The 25,705-nt window shown below is 37.0% G+C and overlaps 1 protein-coding gene across 30 annotated transcripts in view; it reads left to right on the forward strand.

The window, feature by feature from the left end:
• Positions 1–25,705, forward strand: part of bru1 (bruno 1) — a 703,720-nt gene that overhangs the window by 614,133 nt on the left and 63,882 nt on the right. For 20 of the 30 annotated variants that reach the window (XM_073970790.1, XM_073970786.1, XM_073970787.1 and 17 more), the window contains 3 exons: positions 7,757–8,057; positions 14,222–14,407; positions 25,530–25,556. In XM_073970790.1, coding sequence (XP_073826891.1) covers positions 7,757–8,057; positions 14,222–14,407; positions 25,530–25,556 — 514 coding nt within the window. The remainder of the gene's footprint in view (positions 1–7,756; positions 8,058–14,221; positions 14,408–25,529; positions 25,557–25,705) is intronic. The other 10 variants (XM_073970797.1, XM_073970812.1, XM_073970796.1 and 7 more) reach the window with 1 other exon arrangement.

Here is a 25,705-nt window from a genome sequence, read left to right on the forward strand (position 1 = left end):
TAAATCATCGTAAATTGTGGTGGTACATCCTCGGCGTAGCACACTCCTCTTCGCCCTATCATTCTCGGGGTGATCTATAAGTTACCGGTTCAATTAACACGCGCACCTTTTCAGATCTGTCACTACCAAGTAACAGCCGTTCTATTATCCTTCTTTCCCGGATTTGAGAGGGACTTAACCGTTTACTTAATCATGTACCATTGCTTCAGGTAACGGAGACGATGCCAGAAAAGTGTTATTTATCAGACCGGGTGCCACAATAATGATGTCTGGTATGATTTGGTAATCCCCTTTTAACCTCGTGTTCTCATTCACCGTGCAAAATATGGAGCTACCAATTTGCTCTACCAGCACTGTACCCCACAGGTCATTAGCAAAGGCTGAATGCTAAAGCTTATGATGAGCATTGAAGTACCCTAGCACTGTAGGTTAGTGCCCTCCAAAACCGAATTAATGCCGGCCATATAACGCAAGACCCAGCTATTCATCGGCGGTATATACAAATTTGACAAATACGAGGGGAACTAGAAAACTCTCTGGCCTAGGCAATACAGGGTGTCGCAAGGCGTCTTTTTTTTGCAAAGTTTGACAGTTTTTAGCCTAAGCGTACGCAGGACAGTGTGACATACGGTCATGTGTTGTTTACAGTGACATGAAAAATTCACTTTGCAAAAAAATGGAATTTACTTGTGGACATTTTCGTCCGATAATTTTTCAAAAATTTCGACGTGGATAATCACGGCAAGAGTGCATCGATCAAATAAAATCTTTGTATGTCGATAAAGAACCATCATATAGCACTATGAAAAACTGGTTGAATGAATTCAATTGTGGCCGACACTCGCTAAAAACCGAAGGTCGTGAGGGTCAACCAAAATCGGCCGTTGTGCCAGAAACAAATTAAGCCGTGAACGGATAATGCAAGATCGCCATGTTATATACCGTGAGATAGAGGCATTATTGGGCATTTATTCCACCAACTAAGTTTTGATATTGCATGAACACATGGCCGCAAAAATGGATTTTTCTTGCAAAATCTAGAAAAATTGGTCAATCGCTCAAAAAAAGACATCCACAAGAGGCAAGCCGCAAACAAAGCTGTGAATAAAAATAATCGCCGTGCTTTAAACGACATTTATAAAAACGTCACAGACGACGAATCTTGGATTTATGCTTAGGAGCCCGAAACAAAGAAGGAATCGACCGTTTATGTCTTCGGAAGCGAGCCAAATCCAACGAAAATTGTTCATGGAAGAAGAACTTCGAAGCAAATGGTCGTATGTTTCTTCTGCAAACCTGACCGTGGGGCGACTATACGGCTTGAGAAATGTAGGACGGTTAATTCTGAGTGTTGCACTACAATTTGTTTGCCTGAAGTCTCCCAAGAAATTCGAAAAACCAACAAGAAAAGACGAATCGTTCTGCATCATGACAACACATGGTCGTATAAACTGTCCTGACTACGCCTAGGCTAAAAACTGTCAAACTTTCAAAAAAAAAAATTAAATGACTCCTGGCGACACTGAGTTTTGCCTAGGCCAGATAGTTTTCTAGTGCCCCTCGTATACCTCGGCAGTCCTACACTTCGTTGCTACCCCCACACATTCCATGTATGGGTCAATAGAGTCAAGGCAAGTCCTCTTCAGCCGTTTATTGTCCTTTTGCAAAAAAATGTTAATCATCGCAACATTGTAAGCTGTAGGTTATGATGAGCTATGGTTTTTAAATCCCGGTGACCATGATATTTCTCCGGTCCATAAATTCTACGATTTTGCTGACTTTGTTGCGGAGACCGTTGTAATTGAATTGCCGTAATGATGCTTTTTCGGGGCCCTGAACTACAATTTGGAGTATTACCTCTGTTGTTGTTGGGGATGTCTCCTATTCCGACGACGACAATGATTCTGACGACGATGTTAGATACACGCTGGGAGATGCTGTGGCGCAGCAACCGGCAATATAACTCTTAGTTGTGGTAGGCGACTAAGTTCAGAGCAGCCATCCCATACATCCGTTGCATTTCACCGAAGTTAACATATGCTGGATGCGGATCTGTCAAATGCAATAGGTCCATGGGCTAAAAATCCTCTTCCGGCAAGGACCAAAGGAGCTGCCAGCAGGCATTCTGGGATATATCCGCGCTCAATCCGGTGTATACACAGATGTAAAAAAGTCGATTCAAAATCAACACCGTATGGTGTCAAAATAAGCACTGGCGTGTTCGATTTTTTCGACAATGACAACAACCGTCATTTTTTAATCTAATCACTAATGGTGTCAATATGAGCATATGCGTGCTCAGTTTCGACTACAAACGTGCTCACTTTGACCACTGTACGTTGTCGATTCTCAAAATCATTTTAAATCGACAACTGCGTGCTCATTTCGACCACAAACGGTGTTGATGCAATATCGACAACGGATGTGATCAGTTTGGCCACGTATGGTGTCATTTTTGCTCTGGGTGTAGAACCGACCGCCATAATATGGAGGGTATAATTAAATTTGTCATTCCGTTTGAAACACATCGAAATATTCATTGGAGACCCTATAAAGTATGTATATTCTTGATCAGGGTAAAATTCTAAGTCGATATAACCATGTCCGTCCGTCTGTTGAAATCAAGATGCAGCTTGCAATTTTTAAGATAGAGCTTTGTAATTTGGTATAGACGTTTCTATTACTCCTAGGATCTTTGGTATTGCAAATGGGCTATATCGGTAGAACGGTACCACCCGATTTTCGGTATTTTGAAGGTTTTAGCTTCATTATCACACCGAAATGGCTGAAATCTGGCACTTAGTCTCAGTGTTCGAAAATAAACACTATGGAATCGTACCGTACCGTTCTGTACCGTACCAAGGTGGATAGGTACGCTACGATAATGTACCGTACCGGTACACAAACACTAAAAAATATTTTAGTGATACTGTACCGGAGCACAACGAAAATCTTACTGTACCGACTGCGGTACACAACGATTTTTAGTGAACCGACTGCGGTACAGTACGATTATCGTAGTGTACCACTGGTCGGTTCACTAAAACATAACGTACCGGTAATGTACCGCACGTGTGTTTTTTGTAAATTGTGATGAAAAATTATATGTTTGATGTTTTTGAAAATAAGGGCAAGAATAGTAACTAAAATTCAAGATTATATAATTTAAATGCACGAATGTGGTAAATTCGGCCGGTATACGAATGTTGAGAAAATTAGTATAAAATATGAAATTAGCTAAAATTTCCAACCAATACATATTTTAATAAATTTACCCTCTATTATAGTATTAGGTTTAAAACCCATATTATTAATGTATGTATTTCTATTTACTCGCTTTGAGAAAATTTTATTATGGGCTCATTAAGGTCCTTGTAGTCAATGTACATATTAAAACACTGCTTTTTAAATATTATTTGTTCCCTAGTTAAATAATTAGACAGTTTTTACAAGTAAAAAGGGGTGATAATGCATGTATCATAAAACCATTTCTATGAATGGAAAAGAATAACGTTAATATGTTGGTGTCATAAGGATGTTTATTTGCGGCAAAAGTCAATTCATAGAAAGGTTATGTTTGTTGTCCAATCCACATGAACAAACAAAACAGCCACAGTCGGATCACTAAAGATTGAGTCTCCAGGTAGTATATTTTAAAATTTTAATATGTTTATTCTGTTGAAGTTTTAATGTTGATATGTTTGAATTAATTAAAATAAAATTGCATAAAACATAAAATCCGTTTGTAATAGGTAACAAAAAAAATGGTAAGAATCAAGGCACAATTACACAGGTAGTGGCATCGTAAAAATTTGAATATGTTATGTCAAAACTTTCTTTATGTTGTTGGGGAAATTACAACAAAAATAATTTTTTTATAAAGTGATTTTACTTTTCATATTCGATCAGCTGGTGTGATACCACTACCTGGTAGTTCTGCCATGGTAAGAATATGAGAATAATTCCTCCAAAAACTCAAACTTTCTGCTGGTAGAATACGTTTACGTTTTTCCTAAAATTATCCCACCGAAATGGCTTAGATTTGGTATCTAGTGTCCGTTGGGGTTATACATGCATTCCTATAAGAATTTTCGGTACAGGTCCACGTTTTTATATAGCCCCCATAGAACGGTTCCGCCGATATTGATTATTTTGAAGGTTGTAGCCACGTTATCCAACCGAATTAGTTGAAACTTGGTATTTAGTCTACGTTGGGAGTATAACATATTCCGACGGAGAATTGTCTGCACAGGTTCATGTTTTGATATCACCCCCATAGAAATGTACCGCCCGAATTTTGCTAATATTAGATAGAAAATAATAATAAAAACAATTATAAAATATTTTGTTGCACTTTGTTGCAGCTAAAACTTTACAAATTTGGTAAGAACTATATGTACTAAAAATAAAATAAAAAATCTACGCGCCATCCCGCGACACTCCCTACTAAGAAGCTTTAACAAAGTACAGAATTTGAAAGAAAAGCGGATGTCACGTGATTTACATATGTGTAAAATCCGAGTTACAATAAATAACATATTATATAAAATATTTTTTGCTCACCTGTCTTCACGAAAAGCTTTAAAATTACTTTGTAGGAAGACTGCATACGACGATCGCAAATTTACTACTAAAATATATTATAAAAACCAGTCCATAAATTGTGAACAAAAAATTAAACGTTATTTTGCTTTGGCTGATGTAAAACAAATTATTTTAACTGTCGTTAGATTCTGTGGACACCTTAGATCAATACTGCACCAATAATTTTTACATAGGCGTATGTGATTTTTTTAAGTTTTGGCGCGCTATATCTGTATTTTTTCCACTGTTCGTTTGGCCCAAAAAACATCAATGTGACACAAACACGTGCCTTATTACTTTATACAAATATTTTGGATATACATATGTATATAACACAATTATGGGGTCAATTTGTATAGTCTTCCATAATAAAACAAAAAACCATTAAATATTTTACATTTTCTCATAATTCATAAAAACACATGTATGTTACATTACAGATACGTATATTATTTTCATTGTTCCAACAATACGAACTACGAAGTTTTACTGCTTCGTCCTTTTCAGTAGTACCACAAAGTAACAGGCAAAATTCTCGTTGATCGTCCACATTACCTTGCTATGAATAGATTTTCTGTTATTGGTGCCGCCAATAATAATGATTTTGCACGAGGGGATTTTTAAACATCCTTATAACCTCATACTGGTGTTATGATAAATACATTCCATATTGAAACAATCATATTAAAATTTGTAATTTGGCTACAAATACTTTTAAATGTGTAAATAAACATAGCTTGGAAAAAAACCTTAGTGATGAACAGTACTGTTCGCTACAAACAAAACAGATGGGTATTTTTTGTTGGTACTGGTAATATTAATGTGGATTGTATAGCAAATATTAAATTTTTCTGAATAATCTTTTTCCAAAAAATGCTAATAACATCAAAAAAAGTAAAATTACTCATTCATGTAAATGATTTTATAATTCACGATTTTTTTAAACAACATTATATTTTCTAGTAATTTTCTCAATATTTATAAACGATTAAAATGTAATTAATTTATACAATATTGAATTTTATTTATTATACTTGCCTTCTTTCCCAAGAAAGCATATAACAATTCATATTTCCTCATAATTAAAAAAACACATGTGTGGTACATTACCGGTACGTTATTTTTTAGTGAACCGACCAGTGGTACACTACGATTTTTTAGTGTACCGACTGCGGTTCACTACAATTTTCGTTGTGCTCCGGTACGGTACGCTAAAATATTTTTTAGTGGTTGCGTACCGGTACGGTACACTAAAATATTTTTTAGTGATACCGTACCTGGTACGGTACGTTATTTTAGTGTACTGTTTCTTTTCGAACACTGCTTAGTCTTCGTTGGTAGTATACAAATTTCCCCCAGAATTTTGTCGGTACAGGTCCACGCCTTCATATAGCCCCCACAGAACCGTACTTTACGATTTTCGGTATTTTGAAGGTTGTGGCCTCAATATACCTCCGAAATGGCTGAAAATTGGCATTTGGTCTTTATTTGGGGTACTAAATATTCCATATAAAAATTGTCGGTATAGGTCCATGCCTTCCGATTTTCGGTATTTTGAAGGTTATGGCTTCAATATTGCTCCGAAGGGCTGAAATTTGGTATTAAGTCTTTCCCCTGGAAATTTGTCAGTACAGGCCCACGCCTTAATATAGCCGCCGATTTCCAGTATTTTGAAGGTTATGGCCACAATAATCCATCGAAATGGCTAACATTTGCTATTTAGTCTTCATTGCGGGTGTTCAACTTTTCCCTTAAAATTTGTCGGTATAGGTCCTCGGCTTCATATATCCCCCATAGAACAGTACCTACCAATTTTCGGTATTTTGAAGTTTGTGGTCTCAATATTCCACCGATATTAAACCTTCCAGCTGAAATTTTTCCGTGCAGGTCGAGGCCTTCATAGCCCCCATAGAACGGTATTTCGGTATTTTTAGATTTTAGCCACATTATATTACCGAAATATCAGAAATTTGGTATTTAGTCTTCTTTGAGTCTAAAAACTTTCCGCTGAAAATTTTTCGGTATAGATCGACGTGTTGATATAGCCCCCATAGAACAGTACCTCCAGAATTTCGGTTGTTTTACTGAAATTTCTGAAATTCGGTATTTAGTCTTCTTAATAAACAAAGGGAAACTAATTGTTCCATTTTCCTTCAATACAACTCGTGCTGGAGGGTATAACGAGTTCGGCTCGGCCGAACTTAACGCCGTTCTTACTTGTTTTCATATATTAATGGTAGCTGTTACTTTTTCTACTACCTATGCTGTTGTTCTCATAAGCAAGTAATTTCTTTTTTTAATTTTTCCATTTTTATTTATTTTTAAGTCTCGTAAGACTCACTAAGCGGGTTGTTTAAAAAGATCACACGAGGGACTGTCTTCAAACCAATTTTGATACTGAACTGAAAGAAAGCGTTCTTCAAAATCTTAACTCGCGTGTCAGTTAATGGCATTTTGCAAAGGCAAATGAGCCTTACGCGAATACTATTTAACGTATATGGTTATCGGAAGTACCTCGATAAGAAAAGAAACTTCAAAAAAGTCCATTATTGCACAGTTTTATCTAATAAGAACATTCCCATCTATTGACCTGTGAAAAGAAATACATTTTGATAACTAATTTGTAATTATAAATCCTTGTTCTTCCTAAGGTATAAAAATCTTCTTCTGCCGTCTACTCACCCTGCTGTTCTTTGTTTTTCTTTTATTATTTTTCAACTGGTGTAAGTTATGGAAATTTATTGTCCAACGTAAATTGCATTTCACTAACTGTTAACATTCAAAACCAAAAACCAACAAACAAACGAAAAAAATACATCACTGCAGTAGACTGCAGCAATATTTTTGAAAATCCTTAACGAAAAAAGCTAAAAAAACAAGGATTTTCAGATTTATTGCCCCGTTGGAGGAATAAAAAATCACTGCATTTTTTAACACAAACAAATACTGAAAAAATAACTTCATTTGTAATTCATGGATTTTTTCCACAATTCTTTTTTCCTTTCGTTTCATGCTGCTGTTGTTGTCGTTCTCTTTCTCTGTTTTCTTCTATGATCTTTTCCTTTTATTTATATCGAATTTTTTTGTATGTTACTATTTTCTTTTTTTTGCAAATTTTCATTTCATATTTTGTTTTCGAATGCCGCCCACCCACAATATCCACTTGCTGCAGACACTAAATCAAAACAAGACCATGGAAGGCTGCACCTCACCATTAGTGGTAAAATTCGCCGATACCCAAAAGGAAAAGGAACAAAAGAAAATCCAACAAATCCAAGCGAATCTATGGAATTTGGCGACAAACATGAATATACCCTTGGGACAGACAGCGACAACGGTTTCGACGCCGGCCATAATGCCAAGTACACCGCAACAGGCCAGTCCGGTATTGGGAGCTGATGCCATAACACCAGCATCATTGCAGCTGTTGCAACAATTGCAGGCAGTCGGTCTGCAACAGCAACTATTGCAAGGTATGTATGACAGAGGAGTGTTTGTTAGATAAGTTAGGAAGTGTGAGAGCCTTTGGGACAGGAGTAGGGAATATAAACAACAATCTTTGATTTGAATTTATTACATTTCAATGATTACGACAGGGTCTGTTTTGGTTAGCTCACTTAGCCTTTGGGGAACAGTGGTATGGAAGTAAAATAAATGATGATGATGCATTGAAATATGCAGTTCTGTTGAAGAGTTGGGATATCAAAGGTCAAATGTTGTGTTATGTAGATAATGTGTTTGTTTTTACATCTTAAGTTTAATAGTAAGAGCGGCTAAGCTCTCTCTATGATGTCCACACTACAGAGACAAAGACTAAAATTCTACAACAAATTTAATCTTCACAGGTAAGTTATTAGATTTTCATGTGAATAGGTCAAAGATAAAATTATGTTTATGTAATTATAACGTTTCGAGATTTGTTTTCTTTGATACGATTATAGATTAACTTTCCATTTGCTAAGCCTTTATTAACCATTTTATGTGCCAGATTTGACCTGGTGTATATTCCAACTCTACAACATTTTCTGATCTGATAAATATTCCACTGATAAATATTTTTATTAGTATGGGTGAGATTCGATTCAACACCGGCAACTGTCTACAAAATCAGCGAATCGAACCACATGATATGCGTTATAAACAATCCCTATAATAGGCTATCATGGTGTAACGTATAGAAACCATTTTGGAGACCCATATCATATATGCCCTAATTTCTGAGAGATAAAGTTTAACAGGGGAATTAGCTCACAGGTAGAAGTGCCCTAGCGAACAGATATCTTTATAAGTTTTACACATATAACACTTTTTCTGAAGATTTTATGAAAATAGGTTCATTAGTTTTAATGATATAACAGGTTTAAGAAGCTGGTCGTAGTCGAGTCTCTTGGCCCCAAGCAAGTACGTAGGTACGGTTCCAACATTATATAGTTGTAATCATAATCACATGGATATCTTTTCAAAACCATCCTCAAACAGCCCTTACACTGCACTTAAGCGAACAAGTTTGAATTTTTGTGAGAGAGATATCCGAATATCATTTTCATTCTACACTTTTGAGATTCTTTTATACCCTTAGCATTTATGCTAACGAGGGTATATACACTTTCATGAGGACAAAATGTGCTTCATCGAAATAATGGTTTTAGAACCCAACTATGTTTGGACGAAATCCGTTTCAGACAATTTGCAGTCGAATTTATTGACATTTCTATCTATATCTTCTTTGCTTAGGCAAACCTAAACTTCTTGCCCTGGTCTATCTTTAAATTGTTTTCGAAATTCAGTCCAGTTAGTTTTGGATTTATTACGGAAAGTTATCGGATTCGGCGCTGGCCCTAATATTTTAAACCTAATATACCTATGGTCAGAGAAGGAGTGTTCCTTTGAAACCCTCCACTCATGTACCTCGTTTATTAGATTTTTTTAACATATTCTTACATCTAATACTTCCTCCCTAACTCTGTTAACAAAGGTTAGTGTATTTCATATGTTAAGGGTTATCAGGTCGTTAGTATTCAAAAATTCTAGAAGTGCTTGACCCCTCTTGTTGGTGTTAGTACTACCCACGAAATGTGGTGAGAGTTAGCATCGCTACTTTCTATTACTTCGTTACCTGTTTGCTTGATTTCCCTCACCAGTTGCTGCAGCTCCGACGAGGGTGGTAATGTCGGCGAGTCGAACGGCAGGTAAATTGATGCTAGGTATATATTACCATTCCCTTGCTTCAACACTGTGGCGTCCGAGGTTAAAAACTCTGGGGAGAAAAGAAAGCAGAAGTTTTTATGGCATATAATACAGGTCCTCGGTCGGTTTCCTGTATTAGCTAAAAGAGTTGGTAATTAATGTGGTTTAGTCTGGAAACCTTGTTCTTTACGGTCCAAGGTTCCTGGATTAAACCGATGTGTATATTACCTTTGTTTATTTTATCCATCAGGGCTTGGGTTGCCGTTTCGTTCCGATGGAGGTTTACCTGGATGACCTCAATCAAGAGTCATCCAGTAAGCGGGCTTGTTGGGAGTCGCTAATGGCTTTGACCCCCTCTTCGGTGTTGCTCGGTGGTTTTTCCTCCTTGCTGGATAAGTGGGCATCCTCTTCTTCTTCCCCGACTCGTGCCCATCCAACTTTAAAGGTGACTGCATTACAGATGTAATACGCCTTGCCCTTTGTCTTTGTAAGACTGGCTTGTGAGTGTCGTCAATTCCAACCACAAGGAGAGTGCCATCCTCTTTCTCCTCCCTGTGGAAGACTTCCCACCTCTTCACTTCGAAGGTCTTATTTTTCTTGCCAAAGACCTGGAGCATGCGTTCTGTCTCGAACTTGCAGCCATACCCTTTGACGTAAACCGTCGCTTTAGTCAGGTGAGGTATCTCGTCCTTCCTCACTAGCTTCAATTTGCTGCCTTCCCAAGGAGTTGTCATACTGTTGATCACTTCCTCGAGAGCGGCCGGGTTCGCGTGCGGTCCCAAGTGGTATACTAAGAGGTCCCCTTTGAGCTCGCTGCTGACAATTTTTATTGGCACACTCTTTAAAATGTGTTCCATTATTTTATCGCTGACCATATTTTCGATGGCCTGCTGGTGCTCTTTAGGTAATCTGTCGGACCCTCTACTGGTATCGATCACTGCATAGCACCTCTCGTCCCTGTAGTTCTTCCTGGCCACATTGGCGTAAGTAGATGGCGGCTCCGAACCAGTCTCTGCGCCCATCTTCCTCTTCTGGAAGGCCCTGGGCTTCTTATTAGAGCCCTTGGAACTTCCAGAGGATTCCGCGGTCGCGCTCGCATTCTTCGTGTCCGAGCACTCCTTTTCGCCCTCCGTCGAAAGGTTCTTTGGGCAGTCTCCTTCGCGTGGGATTTGAGAGGAATTGCTTAGGGCATTTGATGGTGGTAAGCTCATTTTCTTCTTACTTGGTTTGGCGGAATTTTCTTCCTCTGGAGATCTGATCCTGGGGCGTCCTGCTGTTCTTTATTTAGCTGTGCCTGGATCCTCCTGTACCTACGTCTCTGGGCTCCAGTCCACCGAACTTTTTTCTCCGTTGTAAGTTTAGATATGCTTTCGCTTACCTCCTCTACCATCTTGTGGACCTCCTCGTTAACGGGCTTCTCCACAACGGTGGTGGAGGGTCGCTCCCATCCTCGGATGGCTGGGTCCAGATTAAACTCTCCCAACACTTCCCCTTCTCCTCATCTTTTTTACCTTTCGGTTGCGTGCTTGTAGCAGTACCGTCGACCACAGATGCCAAGGCACCCACATCTGTGGGAGATGTTTGCTCACCATCGCTTGTTGACGACGAGGTGTGACTCGCAGGTAGATCACTATTCCCCGCCGGTACTGGGTTATTTAGGCCCCCGTATTCAGTTTTTTGTCCGCGGGAACCTCAGAGGTTCCAGAGGTAGGTAGGTGGTCGTGCCACTCCACCCTAGACGGGTCATGTCACAAGTGTTTTCCCTCGTAAATGATAGAGTAGCACGGCCATCCGCACGCCCGTTAGCGGAACAGACAAACACCCTCGGGACTATATATGTCAAGTCCTTCGGCTACCTGCCACACAAAAATTCGGAAAGGGGCAGTTTAAGACCTCCTCTCGAATCGTTTTAATTCTTGCAACATGTTGCACTCAAGGCCCCTATTAGGTTGGTACATGTTTTTTGTGTGGCAAGTCCATACTTCTTGAGAAAATGACCCGAAAGATGTAAAAAACTCCTATAGGTCCACTTCTTTCGATACCTCCCCCACAAAAGTTCGAAAATATTCACCAAAATGGTACGCGAGATATGTCATAAACGGAGCAACCAATTTGGATCTAGAAATATTGTGTCGACACTTAGTTTATGTTCAAAAGTGGTCCCTATCCGTCCTGTCCTTGGGGTTTTTCCAGAAATGTTCAACATTTTGGTTTAAGTGCGGTTAAAGGTCTGTTCGAAGATACTTTGGAAATTTTTACCAAAGGTACTCGTGTTGTCCCTGTTTGCAATGGGCAAGTTCATATTTCCTGATATAATGGTCCAAAGGTCTAAATTATATGGTGACCAACTGAAATGATTGGAGGACGCGATATCTATCGAAATGAATGACTTCCAAAATAAGACCCACTTCCAAAGTGGACTATGTAGGTCCCTATCGGTCCTCCCTTTGGGGTACTTTCATAAATGATCAACATTTTTTGTTTAAGTGCGGTCAAGGGTCTATTCGATGATCCTTTGGAAATTGATATAATGGTCCAATGATCTAAATTATGAATATCTGAAATATCTGGTGGATGCGATATGTATCGAAAGGAATGACTTCCAAAATAAGACCCACTTGCAAAATGGACTATGTCCCTTAGGTACCTCCCCTGCAAAACTTTTGAGCTTTATTCCAAATCCATATTTTTGTCGACAAGTGTATACGCCCAAAATTCTGGAAACCCCCTAAATACATAATTTTGTTTTTTTTTTTTTTGGAAAGATGTGTTGCAATTCACACCGGCTGAAGATATATCTCTCCCGGCAAAGCCGATTGATACTTTTAATTAGCTTTTTCTGAGGTACCGGAATGAGTGGACCAATATAATCCAAATCTGGTCTATCCCAAATTGATGTGTAACATTTTGGACTTTTGTGGGGAAGGTAACAAAAGGAGGGTACCGATACGTCGCATCATCGAACATTATCTATGTTCGGACGAAATACTATTACGAATGACAATGTTTGGAACAAATCGGTTGACCAATTGGAGAGTTATCGTGCTCTGCAGCCAGTCAGATAGACGGACAAGGCTAAATCGACTCCGAATTGTCTGAAACTGATTACGTCCTTACATACTTAGGGTCTAAAATTATTATTTCGATGAGGCTCGTTGTTTTATAGTGTAAAACTGTATATATCTTCGTGTGGCTAAAGACGGAGAGTAAGCACGCTAGTATCCAAACAAATTAGGCTGGGTTGTAGAATGCGCATCTGCCGTTAATGCAGACAGGCACTTCACTCTATCACCTGTGGTCCATTGTGATCATCCGGAAATGAGAGAAAAAAGGAAAGGGGAAACAGGAAGGGACAGAAAAAGGGGTGGTGAGCAGGGGGTATAACAAACGAGAAAGGATGGAAAAAATTAGTTGAAAAAAATCTACGATGTCCTGTCCCATGTCCACCTGAAACACGGCATTCTTTACAGGACCGCAGGATTTAGTGAAGAAAAGTAAGAATGAGATACAATCCGTATCTTTAACTCATTAGACTAGGACGTCGGCTGAGAAAATGTCCGATTGTTTCATTCTCATCCACAACCTCATATAACCTGCAGCACCCAACGTTTTTGTCCTCCCCCACTTAGTTTTCATAAATCTGACCCCCACAGCAATTCTCTGACTTTAAAATTGAGAAAAGAGACGCAGTTCTAAGTCCTTAGATTATGGACCAGAAACCTTACATGCAGATCTGTCCTGCCAGATTTTTATGGTTTTCTCTAAGTAAAACGTATCGAGTTTGTCAAGGAAAAGGCAAAATGAGTAACTTAGCACAGTCCAACACCTGTAAGTCAGAACATTGGGAACCCCGTGCTGCTAGTCATCATCTGTCTCATTTACCTCAACATTGCAGGGCCCTGGAACCCAACAAAATTTAACAACCATACCACAAGTTTTTAGGTAGACCTATAATTTTGAACAGTTTTATATTTAATAGAGAAAGAATACCCTGATGCCCTTAAAGCTTTTTATAGCTGAAATGTGCTTTTTATAGCTCCAGTACTAAGAACGGACGTAGCACGTTGAACAGCAGCTAACCTGGAATGTTTAGAAGCATTACTTAGGGCATGTAACCGCACGAAACAACCATAGATTAAGATAGTACAGGCCAAACATGCAAATAGTAACACGATTAATTTAAATGCGTCATAGAAAATACCCTTAAAATTCAACGTTTAAATCTGCATTTCTATATATCATTCAAAAATCCACTTTTAACAGCTTAAATGCTCCCTAAAAATGCTCCACGAACATTTCTTTCATTGACCTATCTCAACCCTTTTTTAATCACTGGATATTTATTTACTTCCATACCAGCCACTGTACCACATAATTTACCAACCAATTAACTACTAGTTACTAATAAATTTATTTGTTTTTCTCTCTCTCTCCCACTTGTTTCATCAAGGCCTGGGTGCCCAAACAAATGCAGCGGATACAACGGCCGCAACAGCAGCGGCTGCTGCCGCTGGTCTACTACCTCCGATGACTGTACAAAATTTAGCTGCCCTTGCAGCCATGACTCAATCCTCATTGACGAACACGGCCAACAATCCGGGCAATGCTCAATTGACAAATACAGCCGCCTTATTGTGTAAGTATTATATATATATAGCATGTTTATATACTATTATAACTATGAATTATATATAAGTAAATGTGTGCGTCTGAAATTGTGTGTATGTTTTAACTTTGATAAGAAAAATTAATTAATTGATGCTTAAAAGTTTCAAATTAAGCTGGAAATGTCAACAGCATTTATCGTAAATTTTTGTGTGAAATGCAATTTTAAATCGAAAAGTATTCGTTCGTCGTTACAACAAATCCCCACTTTTAATTTTTACAATAAACGCCGCTTGACCATTACCACATGTCAATCTCTATACAAACCTCAATATCGCTTCACTATCAAAACTGCCAGCCTTGATTAAAAACCCCCCAAATACATAATAACAATGACAATGAGATGTTAATCCTTCGACGGATAATTACAACTACCCCACATTTATTTTAACTTTTAATAAGAGAAATGCCCCGTTTAATCCGATTCCATAAGTAATGCTTAAGTGAAAATTACACAACATTACTTAACACATATGCACAACGGTGGGTCGGTCGGTCGGTCGTTTGGTGGTGTTAGTGGTGGAGATAATACCACCCTCAGTTTTGCGCTCCATTCTTTTCCACATTTCCCTCTGTTGCATGGCCATGGTTGCCATTAATACATGGCCATGCATCATTGACCATTGATTGCCGGATATTGTTAATAAATTGTAATCCCCCAGACCACAGAAACAACACGCAGACATACCGACAATCTCATCGTTTCGCTGTGAGTTCATTTTCAATTTCCTCACCGCTATCGTTTGTAATTGTTGCCCACCCATCCACCAGTGTTCGCTTGGGCCAATATTCGTTGGTTTTTTGTTGACTTAAACTTAATTATATTGATAATTTAAAAATCATTTAATTAAATAATTCATTATATGCCTGTCAGTGTACGAACACACATATACAATGACATGTCAAAGTCAGGGTGGTAGTTGTTTTTGCAAAAGAGAAAATAATGGGTATCTTTTGGACACAGTAGCATTAAAGTTCAAACCCAGAAAGTATGTCCATTCGTTACATCCTATTTCGCATAGCTAGCTAAAACATCATAAGCAAGTATCAGAGTCCAATTATGTACTTCGCTTATACATGTTTTGACACGTTAAGGTTTTTGGACGACGAAGACGACTTATCCGGCATTAAGATGCATTTAAATCGGCCGAATAGGAAGAGTCTCATATACAGAAGGCACGTTTTACAATAACGTATTTCCTGCGATGCTTCTCCAATGTAATTGGAAAAGCTTTTAGATAACTAATAATACATATTCGTTTTTTCCATGTTGTGTTTGAGCTTGAATAACACCTATTTACCGGCGAATGTATAATAAAGAAATAAGGGAAAATGAATAAAAAGGGAAAATATCCCCCTTATGATTTTATGCCACCTCTCTGTCTCTTTAGCCACCGCCAGCTCTGGCCTACGTATTTATACAGTAACACGTTGACACACACACACAGTTGTAGTTATTCGTTGGTGCTTGCCAACAAAAGGCTTTAGACACTTATTTTAAGGTTTTTAATGTTTGTGGCCAAAAACAATAACAATCAACACCAATTCAATTGGGGCGAATTTCACAGTCGTTTTCTCTGTGGTTGCGAAATTAAAACAAGAAAATGTACACAGAACGTACATGCCTTTTTATAATGACGATTAATGGCCATCAATGGTAGAGTAGGAAAAAAAACATGCTCGAAAATATATACCTGTCAAATGCAAATGCTTGCAACATTGTCTTAATGCTGTCAATTTGCCATAAAAAATCGACACAACAAAATTAAAATGTTAAACGAGGAATCAGTTTAATTATTGTTTTTGTCATTCAAAAACAAATATTTAATTGAGAATATTATACTTCGAATAATGGATATTGTTTAAAGTGGCAATTCGTTTCCGACCAATTCGCACATTTACCAAAATTGGTTTTAAATCTGGTGATCATAATGACAGAACATGGGCCGGTACTATATTGAAAATAACATTTAATGTAGTTTTCATATCATTGCATCTCAATACGCTTAACTATATCAATGTCAGTATATATGGGGATTTCTGAATGAAATTGGACACTTTTTTTTAAAAGAGGTTTTTGAGAGGTTTATTTTTTGATGTGGTGATGCTGGTCATCATCAAAACATTTTAGTATATTTTCAGATTTTTTGACTAAAGGTTCCAGAGATATCCCCCTTGACAAAGTCGAATTCTGTAAAAACTCTATGCAAAGAAATACTCACTTCTTTAATATTGGTCCAAATAGAACTATTTTTTTAGCTATTTAATAAATAATAGAAATAAATTTTTCACAGTGGGCTTTGATGCAATTTTCGCGATTTAATATTTAAAATCAATTTTTGCCGGTGATTGTTGTACCCTTCGATTTTCTTGAAATTTTTCTGTACTGAACTACGATTAAATACAAAAATTTTAGGTCCTATTTGGTAGTGGGATTCGAATAATTACTATTTTTTCGAAATACGATGAATCTCCAAACAGCACTAACCAAAGCAACCAGTGCAGTTAAATAAGTCTCATTCAAGTCCAGCCGCAAGAAGGAAACTCTCACTTAAATTCATCCTGTCCAATGACAACGTGCATATTTATCTTCCTTCCATTCCTGATCACGATTTTTGCGATTTAAAAGTTGTTTTCTAAATTCATATTATTCGGTTGTAACACATTGAAATATTCATCGGAGATCCTATAAATTACACATATTTTTGATCAGCATAAACTTCTATATTTTTGATCAGCATAATCGGCTAAGTCGATAGAACCATGTCCGTTCGTCTGTAGAAATCAAGATACAGCTCGCAACATAATCTTCATAAAGGGTACCGACGCTACAATTACTCCTATGATGTTTGGTATTGAAAGTGGTCTATATCGGTCCACGTTTTTATACAGCCCCATAGAATGGTACCGGCCGATTTTCCATACTTAAATAATTTCAAACTCATTATCGCACCGAACTTTATTAGTCTTCATTCCGGTTACAAAACTTTTCCCGAGAAATTTGTCCGCACCGGAAAAGATTTTGATATAGCTCCTATAGAACGGTAACTTCCGATTTTTAATAGTTTTAGCCTTACCATTACGCCGCAACCTACCTCCCTACTTTCTGTATTTTAAAGATTTTAACCACATTATCTAACCGAATTGAATGAAACTTTAGTTTTTGATAGCCGGTTCTCAGATTGCACAGTGGATCCACTTGTATGAAGAAAGTGGCCAAAAATATATATAATATAATTGTTCCACAAACATCCCAGATGGGACAGGGGAGACTTCTCTCATATCAATGAGTGCACCCCGATTCATATTAGCTCAATGATATGGGACCTACTGTTTATCGCCGAGTCCGAACGGCGTGTCTTACGACACCACTTTATAGAGAAGTTTTACATGGCTGAAATACTCAGGAAATGTCGCCAACATTACTGAGGGGTATTTTGCCACCGTTGAAAATTTTGATATTGCCTGGCCGGGGAATCGAACCCACGACCTTCTACGTGCAAGGCGGGTGTGCATACCATTGCACCCAAAAATATTCCCAGTGTAAATATCAAGCTAATGCTCTGGATACAGCTTTGTGCTCCTGCGAAGATTAATTTAAGAAAACATGAGCGTAGCATTCCCCCTCTTTCCCCTCTAGAGGGGGTATAAGGTATGAATTGTTTTATGCTGTTAATACAAAATGTCATGAACAAAAGCACCGATTATTTTACGATAAAGCCAATTTAGCGGGTTAAAAATACCAAAGTTTTAGCCTGAAAATTTTTAAGATTTTTAATACATATCTTATGGCGTTTTTACTGGGCGACACGTACCGCCCATGTAAGTAATATTGAAAAGGAGAACTCTTGACCTTTCCATTGATGTCAATTATGTTAATGTGTGTGGTTAGATAACGGAGTTACATCCTAATATATCCATAGAAACCATATTCTAGGGCAGCTTTAGTGTGCGACCCACTATTTAAAGTCTGGCACTAGATGGCAGTTCATATTAATAATGGATCTACATTGGAAAATTATTGCCGGTGTGGGCACTGGTGGGCATCATGACTAAAAAGTTATGTCGAATATAAGTATATGAACGAGTTGGCTTTATAAAATTCACTAAGAAAACACACAGCTAACTTGAATTCCACAACACGCTAAAATGCTATTTTTGAAAAAAGCTACTGCCTCATGCTTCAAAATCCACATTAATATTTTGCAATACGTATTCGTTTTACGATATTATGAATATATTTACTTGCACATAAAATGTAGGTTGTACTCACTAAAAACTATTAGTCAACGCGTTCGAATGAAACAAGTAAGAACGGAGCTAAGTAAGTTTTATACCCTACACCACGGGTTGTATTGAAATAAAATGGAACAATTAGTTTCCCTTCGTTTATGAAGAAGACTAGATACCGAATTTCAAAAATTTCGGTGAAAAAATGTGGCTAACCTTCCAAATGCCGAAATTCGGGAGGTACTGCATGTGAGCTATATCAAAACGTCGATCTATACCTACAAATTTCTGGCGGAAATATTTTAGACTCAAAGAAGGCTAAATACCAAATTTCCGATATTTCGGTAAGATAATGTGGCAAAAAAATTTAAAAAATATCGAAAATCAAAAGTTACGTTTCTATACTCATAATTCTCTTCTGGAATATTTTATAACCGCATTGAAGACTACATAACAAATTTCAATTATTTCGGTGGGATATTGACGTCACCACCTTCAGAATTAGGAATTTCGGGAGAATGAGGTACCGTTCTTGGGGGCAGTATCGAAACGTGGACCTACACCGACTAATTTCAGTCGGAATGGTTTTTTCCTCCAACGTTGACTAAATACCAAATTTCAGTCATTTCGGTGGGTTGTTGTGTTGACCAGGGTTTCGGAGTCGAGGTATTTTTGGCTCGACTCCGACTCCGACTCCAGACGAGTTTTTTTCACGACTCCGGCTCCGACTCCGACTCCGGGTCGACTCCGAGAGTGAATTCCTATACCACTAAAAATTAATAAAATGTGCACAAATTTTTAACTTTTTCCTATATTTTGACCTATATAGGCTAATGTGTTAGTTTTTCCTTACATATTCATTAGAAAAGACATTCGTTCGAAAACATTCGAACATATCAATATTGTTTCTGCCGAATCTTACATTGAAAAATAGCAAAGTTAGAAAGTTTTTGTCGGTTTTCCTTTTTTACACGAGTATATTCTGGACGGAATTCTTCCGCATGAGAAAATCTTTAAGCTTTCAAAATATGCGAAAATGAAGAGGCACTACAAATCATAAGGACTACATGCAATAAAAATTATAAGCAATTCATGAACAAGATACAAACTGGATGTAGGCCAACATTTTAGTGTGCTTAGGCTTAAAAGGAGATCCCTAGTTGTAAAGTTATAAATTTTTAATGATTTTTTCCGAGAAAACTACGTAGTTTTTTGGCAGATTTTTTCTTCACCTGAAAGCGAAAAATATTACGAAGTTTTGAGGCCATATATGAAACCCTGTGTTTATTAAAGCATTTTGCGGTGTCAAGTCCATATTTATATTAGGCAATTTTCCTTGCGGCAATTGTCAGTTTGAAGGAGAGAGAGTTGAGGCATATGGTAACCCGTTGCCTGTCAACACCCTCTCTCACCAACAAATTGACAATTGCCGCAAGGAAAATGGCCTAATACAAATATGGACCAACACTAGCTCCAAAACTAATAAACCAATTGTCATATATTTTTGTGGCCGATTTCGAGAAAAACAACGTTTATATGCTGCATACAAAATAAAATAAATTGTTCCCATCCAACGCTCATATTGTTCCGATCGACTTAAAAATTTGACCACATATTCTATGCCACTTACACTTTCTACTTTTTTATGAAATTTATATGTAAGTAGGGATCACCCCTTAAATTAAAATTCAGGGCTCACATTTTGAACTTTGGTGTGGAGTGGATAACTTTATTGAAATATTTGAGATATATTGTGTACACCACTCAGCACGTAGGCAGATGGATGTTTTCTGGAACTAAAAAATTAGCACACGATGAGATTTCGTGCATGAAAATATTCTACAAAAATGTTGCTAGGAAAATTGTATGTAGGGTCGGTCCACTAGGACAAGATATCGATATTGTCATGTTTTTATTGTCCTTTATCACTTTTATAGTACGGTTACACTAGGGTTTTTTGCCGGGTTAACCCACTTCGAGAGGATTTATTTGACGTTTGCGCTATGGAATTGACATTTGAAATCCAAACCCACTGGGTTAATCCGGTATAGTGTAACCGGGGTATTACCCGATCCTTCCTCATGAAAACTCTATGATTATGTATTTCATAAAATTTCGTATATGCTATTGACTGGGTAGAAAACTCGAATACACATGAACTATATCTGTTTCTGGCAGACAGATCCGGTTATTTAAATGTCTACATCTAAAGACCTCATTGAGTATATAATGAATCCTGGAAGAAATATTCACCGTTTGTCAGACTTCTGAGTTATGGCGGGATGAATCTGTCGTTGACCAAAAACGAATTTATAATGGGCTAATTCAGAAGCGTAACCATCCGAATTTCATATATGTATACATAGTTAATAGATTATGCGAAATTTTACCGAAATACACAAACATACGCTTTTTTGAGAAAGTAACGGGTAAAACTGATAAGGAACAAGGAAAACGTGAAAATATCGATTTCTTGGATATGGGAAACCTACATATAATTTTCGGTGGAACATTTTTGTAGAAAATTTCATTTTGTTTTACTTTTTGAGTTCAAGAACAAAACGAACATGGAAGGAACTGAGAGAAGGACAGCACATTCGACATAACGGTTCCTCATTCTATTTAACTGAAAACATGTCATCTAAAAATGATGAAACAATATCTCCAAACAGAAATATAAGCTATGTTCTCAATGATTGATGGGGGTCAATCAAAAAATTCATTATGTCATAACTCAGAAATTTCAGCTATGGGATCCTTTGGGGTTCTTAATTGGGGCAAAAATTCCGTAAAGGAATTTTTCCACCCCCAAGATCTTGATTTCCATTTTGTGTCAGTGGGTATTCAGTAAGATTTCCCATAGAGACTACAATGTCTTTAGTAGAAGACAAGGATGACTTATATAAAACACATGATGAGAATACCAATAGACCTTTCTGAGAAAACCAGTAAGACTTCTGACGAAAGAGGTTAAATCTTAATTCGATTGTCATAGAACTTTACTTTTGCTTGCAAAAATGTAAAGAATCATTTGGATCAACAAAATAGGGATGAATAGACTACACTTCAGAGGATAATAAATATCCTTTGAATTGTCCTTTAACTTAGTATAATATACCATTTGCATATCTGTTTTCTTATACCTTTCTTTTAAAATAAATAATAGTTTTTAAAAAAATGTTCTTGTTCCAAATTTAATGTTATATTTCTATAACGTAGAAAACATTTTGCCCGGAGTCGGAGTCGAGTTATTTTTTTCGACTCAGACTCCGACTCCGACTCCAGCAAAATTGCTCGACTCCGACTCGTAGACTCCGACTCCGACTCCGAAACCCTGGTGTTGACTCAACCTTAAAAATAACGAAACTCGGGAGGTACCGTTCTATGGGTTTTATACCACCAAAGAAGACTAAATACCAAATGTCAGCCATTTCGATTGAATATTGTGGCCATAACCTTGAAAATACCGAAAATCGGGAGGTACCGTTCTATGGGGGCTATATTAAGGCGTGGACCTGTACTGACAAATTTCCGGGGGAAAGTTTTGTACCCGTCACGAAGACAACATTCCAAATTTCAGCCATTTCAGAGCGATATTAGGGTCATAACCATCAAATTACCGAAAATCGGGAGGTACCGTTCTATGGGGGCTACATGAAGGCGTGAACCTATACCGACAAATTTCATATGGAATGTTCAGTACCCCAAATGAAGACCAAATACCAACTTTCAGCGATTTCGGTGGAATATTGATGCCATAACCTTCAAAATACTGGAAATCGGGAGGTGCCGTTCTATGGGGGCTATATGAAGGTGTGGACCTATATCGACAAAATACTGGGGGAAAGTTGTACACCCCCAATGACGACTAAGTACCAAACTTCAGCCATTTCGGCTTCAATATACCGAAAATCGGATGGTATCGTTCTATGGAGGCTATGTCAAAACGTAGACCGATATAGCTCATTTGCAATTCCAAACATCCTAGGAGTAATAGAAACTTCTGTACCAAATTACAAAGCTCTATCTTAAAAATTGTTAGCTGTATCTTGATTTCAACTGACAGACGGACGTACAGACATGGTTATATCGACTTAGAATTTCACCCTGATCAAGAATATGTATACTTCATAGGGTCTCCGATGAATATTTCGATGTGTTACAAACAGAATGACAATTTTAATTATACCCTCCATATTATGGCGGAGGGTATAAAAAGGTCCATGTCATAGCTGTTAGAGTTTCCAGATGTTGTACCAAACATTTGCGATTCATTTTTTTAGTTTTGGCCAATGGACAGAAACACTGTGGATTGGATCCCTCCCCAGCAAAATTAATTGGAATTAGTGCAATGTAGACTAGTTCTTTCACGGCTTGTTTTGATGTAGTTCAAACGGAGTCGTGAAAAGGGCACTCCATTCCTTACATATTAACCGCATTCGGATGCGATCCAATGAATGACATCCTTTCCTCACATTTTAACAGCATCTGAATGCAGTTCAATCGGAGTCGTGAAAAATGCACTCCAATTCCTTACATTTTAACAGCAATTGGATGCGATCCAACGATTGACATTCATTTCTCACATTTAAATTGCATCCGGATGCAGTTGAAGGGAGTCGTGAAATAGGCACTCCGTTCGATACATTTTACAAGCAGTTGTTTAGTGATCCCTAGCAAGCAAGCAAGATAATTTGTAGATTAGGGTTATGACTTTTTGACATTTTTCCTCAAAAATGATTTCCTGTATCAGGGATGAATGAACTTTTGCCTATTAATCACTATGCTATCGTTTATTCCATTGCAATATAAAAAAAGTTCACGCACAAATCGATTTTAAAAAAATAATTTTTTGAAAAAATATATGATATGAAAAAAATTTTTTTTTCAAAAAATTATTTTTTGTTGCACGAATGAATAAATATAAGCCTACTAATAACTAAAATAACGTTTATTTCATTCAAATATTAAAAAAGTCGCGAAAAAGTCACTTTGAAAAAATTTTAAATTTTTTGTTTTTTGTTAAAAAATTATATTTTTGAATAAAAGCGTTTACGACATTTTTACGATTCTCAGAATTAAAGAAAAATAGTGAGAAATAAATTGAATGTCATTTTAATTATCTCATGTGGCTCTAAAGTTTATTTTCAATTATATATCTGTTTTCAGTGACTTCAAAAAATTGTCCATAATTTCGATAAATTCAAACTCTAAAATCATTTTGTGCGTGAGGTTTTTTCACCGAATCACCTTATAATTAAGATTTTATGTAATCTTATGGCAAAACTCATCACGCCATGATACAGGGATATGAGGTTGTAAAAAAGTCATAACCCTATTGTAGATACCTACAACTACAGAATTTTTTCGAAGACAGAAAATGTGTGCTTCAATTTCTAAAATTTTTATATAAAATAAAAAAATACAACCAAAAGTTGGGAACATTTTTACGGTATCTCACGAGAAGAAAATTTCCTAATGTAGTGCAGAAGTGAACTGGTGATGGGAGGACAATACAAGAACCCCTTTAGCATATGAAGCAAAAACATTTCAGCTTGGATTTAATTGAGAGCGGACGAAACAAACTCAGTTGCGATTCAATTTAATGAGGAACTTTCATAACCGGTGTTAATGTAATAAAGTTATTATTATTATTGTTTTACACAAACAATAAATTCTTTTTATTATTTTGGGATAGTTTGCAATTGCTTGCATTTTTCTACCCTAAAGGATTAGTTAAAATGCGATTCCAAGGGGATAGTTAAAATGCAGTGCCGAAGGGTTAGTTAGTGGAGTGCATCTTTCAGTATTCACCCTCTTGTAAAAATCATGAATGAAAATGCATAATTTGATGCACTTCCACATCACTTGTACATATGATTTAACTGCATCTTTGGAAGCAAACCCAGCAAAATGTTCGATGCCAAAGATGCCATTAAATCATGGGTGCAAGTGAGCTGGCATGTCATCTTTTTAGCATCTTCATCGATGAATTTTATATGAGCGTGGACCCCAAAAGATGTTATTCATTTTTGGATCCAAAGCATGTAATGTACACCAATGCTTTGGCATGTCATTTTCACCAATGCTTTGGCATGTCATTTCCACCAATGCTTTGGAATGTCATTTTCGCCAACCCTTTCAATGACATTATCCTTACGACGAGAGTTTTAACAACGTTGGTTGTGATTTCGAGTCTCCGACAACATCAAGCCTATTGTAAATAATAATGTATATATTTAGAAAAAATTTTATAAATAAAAACACAAAATTCATCTCATTGGATCGATGGAATGGGTTCAAATGCTGATGAAAAAATCGGATCTTTCACGACTTCCTTTGCATGGGTTCAAATGCTAATGAAAAGATCGGATTTTCACGACTTCGTTTGAACCAATGCAAAAGATGAAATCACGTCATCGCATGGAACCCCTTCCTTCAAATTTTGCTGGGAACATTTTACTAGGTCATATAGAAAAAACTATTTGATGTATCAATGTCAATATTCAAAATCCTTCTAATTGGAATGTTGTTTTTATCGACTGCCATTAGTATATTTGTACTCCGAGGTACTTGGTTTTGACCCTTTTTGGCCGCAGTCCTGACACTGTGCAGCGTGTTTTGACGTTTTTATTCTCAACCAAAGAGCACAATTTATAAAATATTGTTGAAACTTCGATCTTATTAGTGAAATAATTTTCTTAATAATGATGAGATGAAAAAGTTACGTGACCTTCCATGTTTATTCTAATCCTTCTTAATTGTTTTATAATTGTTAATTGTGCAACATATGTTCTATATAAATCAATAATAATTATATTTATCTTTCCCTTTTTAAACATGCAATTCCGAACCATAAAAAGGTCTATTAGGAAAATCTGCCAATACAGGTGAGAAAAACAATAAATGTAACAATTAAATGTTATGTTTAGAGTTTTCTTTTTAGAGATGTTGTGCTATTGGCTATATAAATGTTGTTTGTTTGATTAAATTAAAATATTAATTTATTTGATTTCTTCGTTTTGATTCAATTTCAACG

This window comes from Musca autumnalis, unplaced genomic scaffold (genome assembly GCF_047663935.1).
Source record: "Musca autumnalis isolate F117 unplaced genomic scaffold, ASM4766393v1 scaffold_2, whole genome shotgun sequence".
NCBI classification, from domain to species: Eukaryota; Metazoa; Arthropoda; class Insecta; order Diptera; family Muscidae; genus Musca; species Musca autumnalis.